Raw genomic sequence first — 17,485 nt, forward strand, 5'->3', positions numbered from 1 at the left:
CAAATGTTTTTAACAAACTTTGTTTTTTGTAGAATTCATCAGCACCTGTGGAGAAATGTATTTGAATATCTTCTGGTTCCACTTTTCCTTACCAGAAAGCTGAGGATGGCTAATTCCTGACAAGGTCACACACCTCAGCGCTTATCATTGGTGTTACATCCTCCGTGCAGCAATTCCAGAGAAAACGAGAGAGCAACGACTACTCATTAAGACCAGCCAGAAATCTGTCGCTTTCTGGCAGCTGTGGAAACTTCCAATAAGAAAGTTTGCATTCTTAGAACAATGCTGGGTCATGTGTGATGTGTCATCATATGAGGATATTACATTTTGACTTAATTTTTCTCAATTAAGTGTTTTGATCGTTGATCCAGTATGGCAGCTTTGTGTTGTGCTGCAAGTTAAAACTCATTGTCCTCAAGAGCACAGCATTTAACAGCTCCCCTTAAAAAAGTCGATTGACTGGACACAATGATTTCCAGTGGGAGATATATTCATCACTCATCCGTGACACTGGAGAAGTCACCTGGATGAGTGATAAAATAATTTTCCATGGAAAATCCAGAGGAACTAAACTTTGTTGTTGTTTCTCTGGGCTCAATTTCAGCCTCAGGAGCATCTCTCAGAAGAAAACCGTTTTGCAAATAATAAGATAGAAAGATTGTTGAACCAGTTGGTATTCTCTGGAGTTTAAGACCAAACTTAAACAGTGAATTGCCATTAGACTGGAATTCATAAGATGAATAGAAATACTACTGAAGCTAAATGATTCATTCATGTGTATATATATATATATATGATTTTTTTTTCTCCAATTCACCAGGTCTGTAAAGTTCAGTATGACTGTGGTACATGATACAAAAGAATAAATACAGAAGAATAAAAACTTTATGTGAATAACTTTACTCTTCTTAAATATAACTCAGAAAACAAGTAAAAGTACAAATGTGTACAAATTAAGAAACTTCCTCAGTAAGTTTACACTCTTTTGGAGTGAGTTTAATTGTGTGTTAAAGGAGAAAGAGATTAGGAGATTAAGTAGAGGATGAAGTCGTCTGTCCTGCATGACGTCCAGGTGCTGGTTTTCCAGTGTGTGCGTCTGATTAGAGCAGGGCGATATGACCAAAAATATTTATCACGATATACATTTGAAAATTTGCGATAACGATATAACTGACGATATAATTGACACTAGACAAAATACTTTACAACTCCACTACTTTATGTATTTTCACTTAAACAAGCAGCTGTTTTTTATGTGCATTAAAGTTATATAAAAATTTAACAGTGCAAATGTAAATTCCTTGCTGACAGTTTAACCAAAAGGCATTTCCAGTGGAAATTGGCCGACATATCCTCAGCATAACCATGTATAATATCCACAAAACTTAAAAAGAGGTTATACACACACAATACGGTAATATTGTGTTGAAGCACAGTACGTATCACTCCGCGAGGCTCCTGCCTACGATAGCCGTAATGCTCCGACAATCCATCAAGCGGTGCGGCTTCGTAGCTTAGCAAAGTTGTACTAAAACATTCGACAGATTTTCGAGCACCGTGTACCACATAAAATCGTTTCGAGGTCAGTAAACACAACCAGAATTCATACAAAAGGCACACGGGATTACAAGGGGCACTACTGTCGATTTTCAGAAAAATCAAATGATTGATTTTAAGTGTGCCGTATTTTCCAAACAACACGGTAATAATGACGGCCCGCTAGCATGCTCTACCAAAAATAGTGCTTTGTTTGTGTATCTGACGGACGAAAGCTAAACCAGTGCCACACCACTGAAGTTGCAGCATTTTTACAAACCAATTCTGGTTTATCCGTTTCATTTAACGATCCACTTTCGCTCTTCTCATTCTGCTTTTTCTGCCATGTGCGTATGCAAACATAGGCACTGCCCATGCGCATTTTACCATATTCTATCGCGGTATTTCATTTTCCTATCGTTGCCCAAAATTACACCGGTATTATCGTGAACGGTATGATATAGCCCAGCCCTACGTCTGATGGCCCAAAGCTGCCTCAGAGCTGTAACACCATCAACGGCTGCAGTATGGAACAGATGTGGGTGTGTCCTCATCTCCCAGAGGAGTCCAAATCGTCATCAAACAGCCCTACAGACACAAAAACGTGAAAATATAAACAACCAGACTATCAGCAGAGATTTAACTACTTTAAGACCTCTCATTTCTCATGATGCATAATGTATTTAGGGGTGGGCGATATAAACGATATACGATAGAAACGATGTAAATTTGGCCAACGATAAAGATTTTGACTAGGGGTGGGTTTTTATAATTGATTTATCGATTAAAATCGATTCTGGCTTGGATAACGTAAAATCGATTCATTAAAATCCTGAATCGATTTTTTAATATAAAATTTATTTTGCCCGAAATGCCAGAATCTCAGGTTAAACCTCACAAAATTTCAACAACCACCAAACAGCTAAGACAGTAAATGAGAGCAGGAACACGGATTCTGCACAAAGACTTAAACACACAGCGCGACCCGCGGATCAGAATCAGTGAGATGTCACCTTTCTCACCCGATGGCACGGACACGGTCGGGGCTGAAAGCCGACAGCTCGCTGATTCTGATCTGTCGGCGGGTCCGCGCTTTGTGTTCACGCCCTTTATGCGCTGATTCTAAAGCTGTTAGTTTGATGTCTCTCCAAACAATATTGACCGAACCAGCAGCAAAACAAGATCCAAACTACGCTTCACATAAACATCGTCATGTATTCACTCTTACTTTCACTGTTTTGCTTCGACCACGATGCACAGCTCTCTCTCTCTGTACTTCAAGAACAGTTTCCCCGTCTAAAAATCTGTTTTCTGCATTATTCGCTTGCTTGTTACGCACAAGTCTACCGTTATTTACAGCGCTGTCGGCCGCTGTTTTTTCCTCCTTTTCCTTACTTCCGAAAAGAAAACCTAATTTCTGCTGTTCAATACTAAACAAATTGAAACTTTTTAAAATTATGCAAAATGCAAAACGCTTAGCCGTGTAACTTCAGAGGTAATGTTCATGTGTTGATTAATGGTTTTCTTTCATTTTTGATATACTGCAGAATATTTTTATAAAATCCAGGCCAGGAAAAATCACCTTCATGTTTTTCTGTGTTTTATCTTCAGCTACTTTGACACAAAGGCCTCTGCTGCGATGCTCACACCTTTGATAAAGTCTTGCGTGTGTCAGCTTAATTTTTATAGATACAAAAATATGTAAATGTACTGATCTGAATTATAATATTTCTGACTGTCAAAATTTCCCAGATTCAAATCGAATCGAATCGAATCGTGGATCGAATCGATTCAGGACCTTGTGAATCGGAATTGAATCGATTCTAGATCAGTGACGATACCCAGCCCTAATTTTGACTATACCGCTCTATCGTGATAGCGCATGTTGATGATGTCATCAAGCTGCGCCTGTTTTGGTCGAAAGCATCGCAGCGGGTACAACCATTATCATCTGCAAATTATGCCGGGATGACAGTCGTAGCAAAGAGATGAAGCACTTTTGAAATATGGGGAAAGCCAAAAACTGCGCTTCCTCCACTTCCGTAACATCCATCCATCCATCTTCATCCGCTTTATCCGAGGCCGGATCGCGGGGGCAGCAGCCTAAGCAAAGAGGCCCAGACCTCCCTCTCCCCAGCCACCTCCTCCAGCTTATCCGGGGGAACACCAAGGCGTTCCCAGGCCAGCCGAGAGATATAATCTCTCCAGCGTGTCCTGGGTCTGCCCCGGGGCCTCCTCCTGGTGGGACATGCCTGGAACACCTCACCCAGGAGGCTCCCAGGGGGCATCCTGGTCAGATGCCCGAACCACCTCAGCTGGCTCCTTTCGATGTGGAGCAGCAGCGGCTCTACTCTGAGCCCCTCCCGGATGGCCGAACTTCTCACCCTATCTCTAAGGGAGAGGCCAGCCACCCTTCGGAGGAAGCTCATTTCTGCCGCTTGTATCCGCGATCTTGTTCTTTCGGTCACTACCCACAGTTCGTGGCCATAGGTGAGGGTAGGGACGTAGATCGACCGGTAAATTGAGAGCTTCGCTTTTACACTCAGCTCCCTCTTCACCATGACGGACCGGTGCAGCGTCTGCATTACTGCAGCTGCAGCCCCAATCCGTCTGTCGATCTCCGGCTCCCTTCTCCCATCACTCGCGAACAAGACCCCGAGATACTTGAACTCCTCCACTTGGGGCAGGAACTCATCCCCGACCCGGAGTGGGCACTCCACCCTTTTCTGGCTGAGAACCATGGCCTCAGATTTGGAGGTGCTGATCCTCATTCCCGCTGCTTCACACTCGGCTGCGAACCGTTCCAGTGCGAGCTGGAGGCCCTCACCCGATGAAGCCAACAGAACCACATCATCCGCAAAAGTCAGAGATGAGATTCTGAGGCCACCAAGCCGAAAGCCCTCCGCCACTTGGCTGCGCCTAGAAATCCTGTCCATAAAAATTATGAACAGAACCGGAGACAAAGGGCAGCCCTGGCGGAGCCCATCACCCACCGGGAACGAGTCCGACTTATTGCCGGCAATGCGAACCAAGCTCTTGCAATGGTTGTATAGGGATCGAATGGCCCGTAGCAATGGGCCAGACACCCCATACTCCCGCAACACCTCCCACAGGACACCCCGAGGGACACGGTCGAATGCCTTCTCCAAGTCCACAAAACACATGTAGACTGGTTGGGCAAACTCCCATGCACCCTCAAGTATCCTCGAGAGGATAAAGAGCTGGTCCAGTGTTCCACGACCAGGACGAAAACCGCATTGTTCCTCCTGTATCCGAGGTTCGACTAGCGGACGAACTCTCCTTTCCAGCACCCTGGCATAGACTTTCCCAGGGAGGCTGAGGAGTGTGATCCCCCTGTAGTTGGAACACACCCTCCAGTCTCCCTTCTTAAAGATGGGGACCACCACCCCGGTCTGCCAGTCCACGGGTACTGCCCCTGATCTCCACGCAACATTGCAGAGGCGTGTCAACCAGGACAGCCCTACATCGTTCAGAGCCTTCAGGAACTCGGGGCGGACCTCATCAACACCAGGGGCTCTGCCACCAAGGAGTTGTTTAACTGCCTCAGTGACCTTGCCCCCGGAAATTGGCGGGTCATTCCCCTCATCCCCAGACTCTGCTTCCTCCTCGGAAGACGTGTCAGTGGGATTAAGGAGGTCCTCGAAGTATTCCTTCCACCGCCTGACAATTTTCTCAGTCGACATCAGCAGCGCTCCGCCAGCACTATACACAGTGCAGGTAGAGCACCGCTTTCCCCTCCTGAGACGCCTGACGGTTTGCCAGTATCTCTTCGAGGCAGTCCAAAAGTCTTTTTCCATGGCCTCTCCGAACTCCTCCCACACCCGAGTTTTTGCTTCAGCCACTGCCCGAACCGCATTCCGCTTGGCCTGTCGATACGTGTCGGCTGCATCCGGAGTCCCACAGGCTAACCAAGCCTGATAGGACTCCTCCTTCAGCCTGGTGGCTCCCTTCACCTCTGGTGTCCACCATTTGGTTCGGGGATTACCACCACGGCAGGCACCAACCACCTTGCGTCCGCAGCTCAATGCAGCAGCTTCGGCAATGGAGACGCTGAACATGGTCCATTCGGACTCAATGTCCCCAGTCTCCCTCGGAATGCTGTTGAAGCTCTGCCGGAGGTGTGCGTTGAAGATCTCGCGGACTGGGGCCTCTGCTAGACATTTCCAGCACACCCTCACTACGCGTTTAGGTGCACCAGGTCTGTCCAGCGTCCTCCCCCGCCACCTGATCCAACTCACCACCAGGTGGTGATCAGTTGACAGCTCAGCCCCTCTCTTTACCCGAGTGTCCAGAACATATGGTCGCAGGTCTGGTGATACGATTACAAAATCGACCATCGACCTATGGCCTAGAGCGTCCTGGTGCCACGTGCATTTATGGACACTCTTATGTTCGAACAAGGTGTTCGTTATGGCCAAACTGTGATTAGCACAGAAGTCCAATAACAAAGCACTGCTCGGTAGGGCTGAACGATTATGGAAAATAATCTAATTGCGATTTTTTGCCCCAATATTGCGATTGCGATGCGATATGCGATTATTTTTTAAGGTCTTTGTCTTCTGTATTATTAAACAAAGACAAGCAATACATCATATAGTATGGCCAATACTATATTACATTAATTTTAAACTGTTCTTTCCTGGAAGACAGACCTCTGTTATGATGACATGAGGTGATGCATGAATTGATGACTGACATTTTTATTTAACTTCTTCAATCACAACAGTATATTTGAACATACACAATAGTTTATTTTTAGCTTACAAACATCTGAGCATAAAGTGCTGACAAGGAACCCTGGTGTAAACATTAAAATGAAAGTCAGTGCAATGTGCAGATTGCAGAAATATACATAAAAAAAAATCGGTGGCTTTACCACACTCAGTTTTTCGACATCTGTGAACTACTAGACAGTCATTAAATTAAAAAATAATATTAAATACATAAAACTAATAAATAAAAAATGCACACATCTTACTGATCTCTGCAGTCAGTAACATTACACATTTTTATATATTTTATTTATTGTTTACTCTATTTAATTTGTAAAATATGTGTACACACACACACACACACACACACACACGTGTAGAAAAATATTTAGTATACACATCCAGAAATGCATATACTATTATATATTGTACATATATTTATTAGTTTCAGATGTAGCCATTCTTGTATTTTGCTTGTTTACATTATTGTATTTTGCACAACTCTGTTGCTTGTGAAGCTCGCACACAAGAATTTCACTCACATGTGCTGTACCAATGTACCTGCACATGTGATGTGACAATAAAAGTGATTTGATTTGATTTGACATAAAGTGCAAACATAATAGCAATTGTATAAACAATGAGTATGGCTCAGCTAGCCATAATCATCCTAGCTCACAGGTTTTTTGCTAGGAAGACCAGCATATCTACTTTTGCTGGCTTTAAGGATGAGCGAGTGCAGGTCACTATATTCCCTCCAGTGCTGAACAGACGCTCTGAGGGGGCACTTGTGGCTGGCACACACAGATATTTGCGGGCCATCTTGCACAGTCGTGGAAAGTGAATGTTGTGCACCTTCCACCAGGCTAAGGGATCATCCTCTCCGTCAATGACAGGGGTCAACAGGTAACTATTCAACTCTGTCTTCACGACATCTTCAAGTGGCAGAGGCAAAGCTGAAGAGGCCGCACTGGTCCTCAGACGGTCGGGTAGGCCGGAAGTAAACGGCCATGAAATTGGATGGTCTAGCCTTCTGATTAGCGTCACTGCTGTCTCGGTGGAGCTTAATAAACTCGGCCGTCTGCTTCTTGCTATCTAAAATATAACCAGACACTGGTGTAAATTCTCGACTGTCTCATACTTCTGTTTAATAAGTTTTCTGTTTGACGTTTAGTCAGCTGTGTGAAAACCAAGGAAGAACCCACCCGGGGGATTAATAAAGTTTTATTTTATCTAATCTAATAACTTTAATCTCAGCCAAACCGATTTAATCACGAACAAACAAAACACTGAAAAAAGCCCAACAATAACATTTTTAGGTTGTCTAAGTGACTTATATATTACGTTTAACCCGAGCAGCGAAAGTCCGCGGTGATCTGAAAATGATGTGCCGGGAGTTGTGCCGTTCTCGGCCGCATCAGTAACCCTCGAGCTCCCGGCTAGCTATCGAGCTGGTGGGTAGCAGACGCCTCCTAAAACGTCGAAGCACTTTTGCAAATATGCGATATCTTGATAAACCGAGCAGATATTTGATGTTTACACAACTACTTTCTCGCCTGAAAATATGTTAAAAGTTTATTTTGTGACCCAGAAAGATTAGTATGAGTAATTTTAAAACTTAGTAGCGGCCGCCATTGTTGGAAACTGGAGTTTGGCTGGGCTGTGCTGTGAATTCTGGAATATGGTAGGCCACGAAGGACACACCCGACCCATCCTTCAAATTCGGGGAAAAGGAGGACGCATTTGTCGGCTACATTCGGAGGAGTCTACGAATTTGGACAGCCTTCGGTGCGTCGCTGTGACGTAATCGGTCTACAAATGCGGCCTCAGGAGGATGCAGCCCATGAATTTGGACATGTCCAGAGTATAATCGCAGCCTTTGCGGTTAGAAAATTGCACTTGATCATGTCGCGATATTATCGCAAATGTGATATATCGTTCAGCCCTACCGCTCGGGTTCAGATCAGGGAGGCCGTTCCTCCCAATCACGCCCCTCCAGGTCTCGCTGTCGTTACCCATGTGAGCATTGAAGTCTCCCAGCAGGACAACAGAGTCTCCAGGTGGAGCACCTTCCAGCACCCCCCCCCAGGGACTCTAAGAAGGCTGGGTACTCCGAACTGCCACTCGGCGTATAAGCGCAGATGACAGTCAGGACCCATTCCCCGACCCTAAGGCGCAGGGAACAAACCCTCTCATCCACCGAGAAAAACCCCAACGTACCGGCAGCAAGACTGAGGGGATATTAGAATACCCACCCCAGCCCGCCGCCTCTCCCCAGGGGCAACTCCAGACTGAGACAGAGTCCAGCCCCTCTCCAGGAGACTGGTTCCAGAGCCCAAGCCATGCGTAGAGGTGAGCCCGACTATATCTAGCCGGTACCTCTCAACCTCACGCACTAACTCAGGCTCCTTCCCCACCAGAGAGGTGACATTCCATGTCCCTATTGCCAGTCTTGGCAGCCGGGGGTCAGTCTGCCAGGGCCTCCGCTCCTGGCCGCCACCCGGCACACAATGCACCCGGGCCCCATGGAGTAAGGCCCGGCCACCAGACACTCGCTCTCGGGAACCCTCCCTGGGCCTGGCTCCAGGGCGGGGCCCCGGTAACCCTATCCTGGGCAGGGTAAACTGTTCCCTCGATGTTCTTTTCATAAGGGTCTTCTGAATCGCTCTTTGTCTGGTCCCTCACCCAGGACCAATTTGCCATGGGAGACCCTACCAGGGGGCAAAAGCCCCCAGACAACATAGCCCCTGGGATCCCTGGGACACACAAACCCCTCCACCACGATAAGGTAGCGATTCATTAATGTTGAATTCTTTCGCAGCTGTTCTATTCCCATGTTGTTGCAGTATATTAATAACTAACCTTGTATTGTGGATGAATAATCTCAGTTGTTCTCCTGACTGAAGTTTGGCCCGTGTATAGCATCCTGCTATGCGATTGCATTTGTCCCTAACCACCAGAATCCCTCACGTTAACTTTTATCGAGTGGAAAAAAAGTTGGCGTTCATCCTCCAGCTTCACTGTGCTAATGTTATGCTAACATAGCTGTGTCGCTAGCAATCACGTAGCACAACATTATATACCAGGTAGTCCAACTTCAGTAACCCTGCAAACGCCACTGCTGTTTAGTTTCCTGTCTTCATTTATGTTGGAAGTGACAGCAGAGCTGTAAGTTTTACTTAGTTTCAAAAATCTCTCAGTCAGAACATGGTATGTCTTGTTTAGGTGGAAACTAGCGAGCTAACTTCCTGTTAACTTCTAACTCCGTTAAATTTAATAACTTCTGTTTTCATGGATGCATGGATGTTAAACTTGATTGTTACACCTGCTAAAGCAGCAACACTGATGATTTTATTAAAGATTAAAGAATTTAGATCGTTTTTAACTCTCAGTGTTCGTTTGACTTTGGGACCTGAAAGGGATGGAGTTTTGGACCCAGATTACTCCGCGAAGCTTCTCACTACGGCAGCCGTAATGCTCTGACAATCAATCAAAACATTTTTAGCAGATTTCTGCTCGCCAAAATCAGTTCGAGGTCAGTAAGCACAACCAGAATTCATACATAAGGCACACTCGATTTTTGAGAAAATTAAAGGATTTTAAGTGTGCCTTATAGTGTGGAAACTACGTTATACAGAAAAAAGAATATATCGCGATATTTATCGTTACGCACATGCTTCAAATTATATCAAGATATGGATTTTAGGCCATATCGCCCAGCCCTAATTGTATTAATAATTAAATTTCATTATCTGTGTCTTTGCCACACAGGTGTAGATACTGTAGGTTCAGTGAATGCTTAAATTGCATTGATTAGAATATACTGGACATTCAAAGCTAAGATTCAGCGCACTGTGTTAGAGGCTGGGATTTGATGAATTCATCATATATACAACCTTTGATCATTGTTTATGTCCAGTTGAGAATGAATCTGTGGACTCAAATATTAAATGAACTGAAATCAGTAGTGTGGTCTCCAGTCTTGATATAAGGAATGAGAGAACTGACAGCTGTTATTTTAATCAGCCTGTCTCAGTTGTTTTAACTCTAAGTACCATAGAGTAATGTGGTAACATCTGGACTGACGAGTTTACTGTCAGCATTTTAATCTCTAGTTTAAAGGCTGTAGGCTGCAGCCATTGCTCTAACACTGTATAAATGTAACAGGGCTCAGTGCTGGTTCTAATAGTCTTAGCTGCTTCCAGCTTTATTTGTGAAGAGCACAGCAGTTCACAAAACACGTAGCTAGCTCGTACAGCTGCGACCTTAAAATAACGGGGCCACAAAAGGTGATGCTAGCGTTAGCCATGTTAGCACGTTACCTTCAACAGGTGGTCAGACTGCGAAAACAGGCACTCAGCCAGAGGTTGGGCTCTCCGTTGCGCTGCAGGGTCCCTTCATTCTTCACATATCCGTGTCGAGCCGAGTGTACATCCTGAGGCTGAACGGCCTTTGTACAAGCACACATGCTTCTTAGCAGGGCGAAGCTATGAGCTAGAAAAATCCAGGCAGGCAGCATGTATCAGGCAGGCAGCAGAGAGCTCCTTACATCCCATGGTGTGGCTAATTTGAATAGCCGCAAGGAAGTTGTCCATTGGACTACTTGCACTAACACTTCCGCGTTCTATGTAGTCCTGAGTGAGGCACCACACAGACTAGTGTAGGCAGGAAACTGTGTAAAGTTGTTAATCCCCGTTCAGTGGGGTTCAGTTCATTTAAGCATTAGTTAAGTTCATTCCTAAAGGCCCATCAACTTGAATGTTTTCCTTGTCTCCCTGCTTTATCACTCCTAATTTGACTAGTCAGATAGTTAAATCAACGTGTGTTTGGGTGATCAGAAACATTTGACAACAAGTTAATACTGCAAATATACACAATCTAAGTTATTACAGTTATCAAGGATGGTTAAGTTGTTTTAATAGGGAGAGAAGGAAACACTAAGCATTCAGGAGGGTGCGTAACCATAACACTGAACTATGTTCCTGTTCGGCTCTTCCATGAAGATGTTACATTTTTAATTTTCGTTCTTTCTTCTTAGATTAAGCTTCTGGATTCATCGCCGGTGATACTGACACATAGCCAGTGCTCCTGTGTGGCAGGCGCTGTTATGTGCAATCACACAGTGGCACTGCTCTTCCAAACAGCACACTACTCACAACTCAGAGTGCCGGTTGTCCCCCCTGTGCATAGCTGCACGGAATCTGAACAGCAATGGCACAAGCCACGGACAGTGGTAATTTAAATGAGGTTAAAGTTTTTGAATTAGTCCATGTTTACATATGAACAGCAACACCATCCATAGTAAATGTGTCTTCTGTTAGGGTGTGAGGCCAGGACCCATCAACTCCATGATCTTCACTAAGCCGGTACCAAATAGGATGGCCCAGACTGGAGTACGGTAATTACATTTGTAAAATTTGGTTTCACGTGTTACAAATGTATGTTGCTATTTTTTTCATACATACATGTGTCAGAATAGGTATTAATTTACATACAACATTACACTTTCTGAAGACGGCTAACTCAGTCATGTACATATACATCCCAGTCTCTAACTTATGCACCACTGTTTTACACCTTTTAGTTTTTAGTTTAGTTGTTGTTCAGTATAACAACCTTCTTCCTTACATTATTGTCATTGATGTTTTCTTTAGGAGTGGCTTCTACAGAGGCATGGTGGGTCCGTTACCAGATCCCTGCTTGTTCAGAATAACGGAGGCATATGCAAAATTTAATATTGAGGACAGGCCACTTGTGACCACAATGAACATGAGACCTGACAAGCCCCTTGTGGAAAGTGCCTTTGGGCTGGTGTCATATCAGCAGCCGGTTTTGACAACCCGGTACATCACACTACACCGCGATGCACCACCAACACCGCACTTGCCTCTGGAGGGGTATGACATCTTGCCATCAGATTGTGTGTTTGTGTGCTCAGAAGAAGAGCTTCTGCATCTGAAAAGCTTGTCTGTAACTCTGGAAATGGCTCACAAAATAGAGGAAGCTACACGTGAGCAAAGCTCTTCGTCTGAGTGGCATCAGCTCCGCAGGCCCAGAGTGACTGCCTCTAGGTTTCGGGAGGTGTGTCACGTCAGAGGCCAGAGCTCGGCCGAGTCACTAGCAGAGCGTATATTGAAGGGAACAAGGCAGACAGCAGACATGAGGAGAGGAACTGAGATGGAGCCTGCAATAGCAGCAGAGTATAGTAGGCTAATGAATGTTAACTACTCACCCTGTGGTCTGGTCATTCACCCCATTGCCCCCTGGCTTGCTGCATCTCCTGATGGTGTTGTTTTTGACCCCAATGAATACCCCCAGTTTGGCTTCGTCGAATTCAAATGTCCCAATGTACAAAACTTTATTGACTGCAAATATGTGCAGATGGAATGTGGTACCCCTAAACTAAAAAAGAGCCACGCATATTACTGGCAAGTGCAAGGACAACTGCTCATCAGTGGGATGCAGTGGTGTGACTTTGTTGTGTGGGCACAAGAGGACTACCTAGTGCAAAGAATATACATGGATATAGATGTGCACAATGCAATCAGAGAAAAGGCAGACTATTTCTTTTTTTACATATATATGCCAAGATACCTGTGTTTGAAAAAATGAACAGTGAAAACAGCAAAAAGAAAAACAGATCCTTCAGGCTGGCTGGAACAAAATAACTGATGTTTTATTTTCAATATATTTCATGAATTATTTTGTTGTTACATGTTACTTTTATGTGACATCAATGAACTGTTATTTAAGCAATGGCATCAATTTAATTTTTAAAAACACACATTAAAACGTTGAATTTGTGCAGAACTTATTTACATGGTAAGTATTTAAAACTCCATGCCTAGCATACTGATATACATTTAGACAATAACTGAACTGAACTGTAGAAAATGACAAATGGTATTTTTGATGTTACAAAAGTTCAATGTCACTTATGATTTTAAAACGATTTAGTGATTTACTTTATAATTTTGATAAACAGTTTTGTTGAATCTGAATAGTAATATAGTATTATAATTAAACAGTATTATTAACATTAAACATATGCAATGAATTTGAATTATCAATAACTGAAACTCAACTATCGGCACTCAAGTACCAGTTCTGTAATCAAGTATTGTCAGCTGAGAAGGAAGAAATGCAACTGTAGTGGCCTCAGCTGCAGGTCATTTTCCATAAGTTACTGGCACTGGTGTCTTGGGAAAAATCCATCTTGTCTCACTTAACCCATTTTTTAACTAATGCTGTGTTCTGGTAATTTGACAGCATACATGCCACTGCAAACAGTTGGTTGATATTATAAACATGTGACATGGTAATGATGCTATCAAAAAGTTTGTTCTGTTTGATCCTCCTAATGACTCGCTCCACATGTACCCTGAGTCTGGCTATGGCCTGCGTCTCCTTAACCTGGTATGCTGGCATCTGCTTCTGCTTAGATAGAAAAGGTGGGCAGTACACTTTGCATTTACAACAATCAGTGATTAGGAAGCCCTTATCTACCATCACTGCCATGTCTTCAGTCAACTTCTCAGCAATGCCTGATTGTTTGAATAGTTCCTTGTCACTAACCGAACCAGCATACAGATTAGAGATGAATGTCACTGGACCATGTGGAGCTATGCCAACCAGGGCTTTCATCGTACAGTGGGATTTGTACGAAGAGTACATTTCACTTTGGAGAAGTGGTGAGGATGGTGTCTGACACCTCAGCTCTGTACAGTCAAGGATCATCTGGGTGTCTGAGAAATCTTTGAATTCCTCAGGGAGGTAAGCTTGCACTTCTTCACGTGTAAGCCAGATGCACTGAGACCCCAGTGCAGTGGCAAGAAAATTTGTCCATGTTGCAATAATGCGGCTCACTGTGGACTGGTGTATGTTAAATCGGTGTGCCAGGTCCCTCTCCTTCAAACCAACTGACAGGAAAACCAGGAAAAGAAAAAACTCATCAATTGGCTGTAGCAGCTGCCTCTGGAAGGTGAAAACAAAAGGGAAAATGTTACTCCTTAAGCTATGAACTAGTAAAATTATTCTTTTCTTGGCTAAATGTTTTGTAATGGTTAGGCATACCATACTGTACCATGGGGTAAACAATGAGGTGCTGTAGTGCACAGGTGTATGTATGTAAAGGATACTGAGTCTAGCATACATACACCTGTGTATGTATGCTACTGTACATAATGTAATGTTATTGTACATAAATACAATAACATTACACCTCTAGTTCTAACTACCAACAAACCTATAACCTACTGTTGATGTGCGTGCACGTGTCAACACTTCTTCGTTCCGATTGGCAGCTGACTTGGCTCTTGAAACCCGGATCATTTTATAGATGCAAGGCTCAATCAAAACCCAGAATGCCATCAAATGATCATAGCTTGGAAATCTATTCACGAGAGAGACATACATCGTGTCAATCATTAATTAACATTACACACTGACATAAAAATAATGTGAACTGTGACAAATATGCTAATGGTATGCTGTATAATATAGTCTGATTAAGAGTATTTGGTGTTGTATTTTACCTGTAGCATTAGGATATCGTTTAAATACTAAAGCATCTACATAAAACATACAATCAGCAGAGAAAAAGTACATTTCTATTTTGTTTTCATTAAGACTGGAAAAACTTTCTAAATTTAACTGATGGTGACCTTGGTATATTTTAAACAGTTAGCTTGAATAGAACTTAGGTGTACCTGGTGTAGAATCGGATGTCAGTGTCGGAGCCAGCAAAACGCTGTAACCCAAATTCTCGCTGGACACGTAACTCCTGTATTTCCTTCCTCAGAGTCTCCACGTCTTTGGACAGGTCTTCTGCAGCTGATGCAGATATGTCCAATGCAGACGGCTCAGGGACTGAGCAGTAGTCATGATCTCTTGTAAGACTGTGCTCTTCTTGATCGTCAGGAGGAACTAGTTCAGGGCGTCGCTCCGTTCTCTCCCAAACACTACGCCGCGGTGGTTCAACTTTATAGCCATTCCACTCAAAAAGTGTTGGTACAGCACCTTTAATAAGCCTCCTTCGACCATCGAGGGTTGTTGGCTCTATGAGTTGATCACTGGCAAAGTGTCTGCAGCAGACCCTGGTGTGAGAGGTAATCGTGAAATGATCCCGGCGTATGTTTAACAGCCATTGTCTTCTCAAGTCGGAATGGGTCGGAAAGGCATGAAAACTTAGTATGCCGTTAAATTTGGCTGAAGCTGAACAAAGTGGGACACAGCAATGCTCGGAGTATTTCTTCTCCTGTTTTTGAAAATGTTCTGTTTTAAATACTTTCCTTTTTATACTCATTCTGAAGCGACATTAGCATAGCTACCGATAGATAAGCAAACGTACCGGAAACGCACAAGCGGTACTATTTGGAAACGGAAATACGTCACATGCCCTAGTGCAAGTAGTCTATTGAAAAGGTAATCCAGCAGCTAATCCAGCAGCTAATCCCGGAGGGAACAGGAAAGAGAAATGGATTTTGAAATGCAGTTTATTAAAGTGCAAATGGAAAAAGGATTTTGAAATGCAGTTTATTAAATTGGAAGTCAAAAATGAATTTACAAATGCAGAATTTATTCTACAATTCATTATTTAAGCACAGAATTCTTTATTTCGATGCGTGGCTCTTGTGGTCCTCCATACCATAAGGATTAAGTACAGCGCTATAAAAATACAGGCAATTTAATCGAATCAGTTATTCCCGTTATTCTGGTACATTTAGGTGTTTTTGGTTAATGTCACATCTGTCTGATTTTATGATGCTATACTGGATAAAAGACGCTGTACAGTTGCTTTAATTTGCCCGTTTTATTTGGCTTTCATTTTACTTTACAACGTTTGCTGAGAGAAATTTTCAATAAACGCAGCAGCTTATTTAGTTTAAATACTAACCTTTACAGGTTATTGTAAAATCGTAACCAGTAGCGGTTTATACACGATTGCCCAGGGCGGCATCATGGGCATCGCCAAAAAAGGTGCTCATACTTATGCTGCCCCGACATCCTGCCAGCGCAATTTAGGGATGGCAAACCAATAGAAACCAATTGGTTTTCTATCGCCCATTTAGTAAGGGCGCCCTCCGTTTGCGAGGTGTGCCTGCTGCTTGCGGCACAGGGAGGAGAGGCGGGGCGGCGGGGGATTCACTGGCTGGCTGGAGCAGCATCTAATAACCAGCTCGCAAAATAAAACAAAATAAAAACAAAACAACAAACACGAAAACACCAAACATTATGATACAGACTCATAATTTGCACCGATGTTTTTTCGAAATTCTACGCGAAAAGTGAGCGCGAGAGCCCTCGTTGCGACTGCTTGCTGAAGTCAAAGTAAACTTTATTGTCATCTCCGCTACATACAGTCCAGTATATAGAGAGACGAGACGACGAGGCTCCAGTTACAGCAGTGCAAGAAAACAAACAATAAATATAAGAAGAGTAAGAAAATAAATATAGACTTTAGGACTCGGGGTAAAGGGATCAATAACAATTTAAAATTTATAATTTACAGTTTGATGATTTAAAGTCTCGCACACAACCTGTCGACAGGGCAGGGGGGCCGGCTGCTGCCAAATAGAGCATTTCATTCATAACGCTGTAAATCCAAGCCCATTATGTATTCATGATTTGAATCCTGGTTTGTTTGAAATCCCAGAAATAAACCCTAGACAAAGCATATCTGTGAACTAAGGTGTAGGTCTATTAGGTTATCTTGTGGTGATCCTTGGGTTGGGGGATGGGTGTTCATACTGGAGTGCAAAATTAAAACCAATGGAAGATGGACAAGAAAAGTTCAAAGCCATCAGGTGCTCAGTTTAGAAAAAGGAGAAAACAAGAGGAGGAGAAACAAGAAAAAGATACAGGTAAGCGGACGTGTCATTGGATAATGGCAGGTCATCCTGAAACAATCAGAATCAGAATACTGTATTAATCCCTAAGGAAATTATGTGAGTTACAGTTGCTCCAAGACGAAATTGTAAAAATAGTAACAGTAACAGACTAAACTCCAAACAATACATTATGTTACAGATTTTACACATTTAAGAAATAGCACTAATACAGATCACTCAGTTATAAATATCAAGGATTAACAGAGGCGATTATAAATAAATATCAAGAAAATTGACAAGAATATTACAGAGTAGAGCGTGCGTAAAACGGGTGTAACTATTGCAATGTTTACAGTGCATTAGATGGAGGAGTTGTCCAGGGAGATG

General features: G+C 43.4%; 2 protein-coding genes across 2 annotated transcripts; one reads left to right on the forward strand and one right to left on the reverse strand.

Annotated features, from left to right (window-relative positions):
* Window positions 1-10,949: 10,949 nt before the first annotated feature.
* LOC147330138 (uncharacterized) lies at window positions 10,950-12,968 on the forward strand. The gene is made up of 3 exons (XM_086291701.1): window positions 10,950-11,502; window positions 11,591-11,667; window positions 11,924-12,968. Exons 1-3 carry the CDS (start codon window positions 11,377-11,379, stop codon window positions 12,879-12,881), a joined length of 1,161 nt encoding a protein of 386 aa, XP_086147827.1. The 5' UTR covers window positions 10,950-11,376; the 3' UTR covers window positions 12,882-12,968.
* LOC147330139 (uncharacterized) lies at window positions 12,936-15,684 on the reverse strand. The gene is made up of 3 exons (XM_086291699.1): window positions 14,978-15,684; window positions 14,526-14,661; window positions 12,936-14,243 (listed from the first exon to the last, which is right to left on the reverse strand). Exons 1-3 carry the CDS (start codon window positions 15,571-15,573, stop codon window positions 13,491-13,493), a joined length of 1,485 nt encoding a protein of 494 aa, XP_086147825.1. The 5' UTR covers window positions 15,574-15,684; the 3' UTR covers window positions 12,936-13,490.
* Window positions 15,685-17,485: the final 1,801 nt, after the last annotated feature.

The sequence above is a fragment of the Aulonocara sp. 'chitande type north' Nkhata Bay genome, linkage group LG5 (genome assembly GCF_057382095.1).
Source record: "Aulonocara sp. 'chitande type north' Nkhata Bay isolate Kocher_YH1m ecotype deep benthic linkage group LG5, A_spYH_male_GT1.1, whole genome shotgun sequence".
Classification (NCBI taxonomy): Eukaryota; Metazoa; Chordata; class Actinopteri; order Cichliformes; family Cichlidae; genus Aulonocara; species Aulonocara sp. 'chitande type north' Nkhata Bay.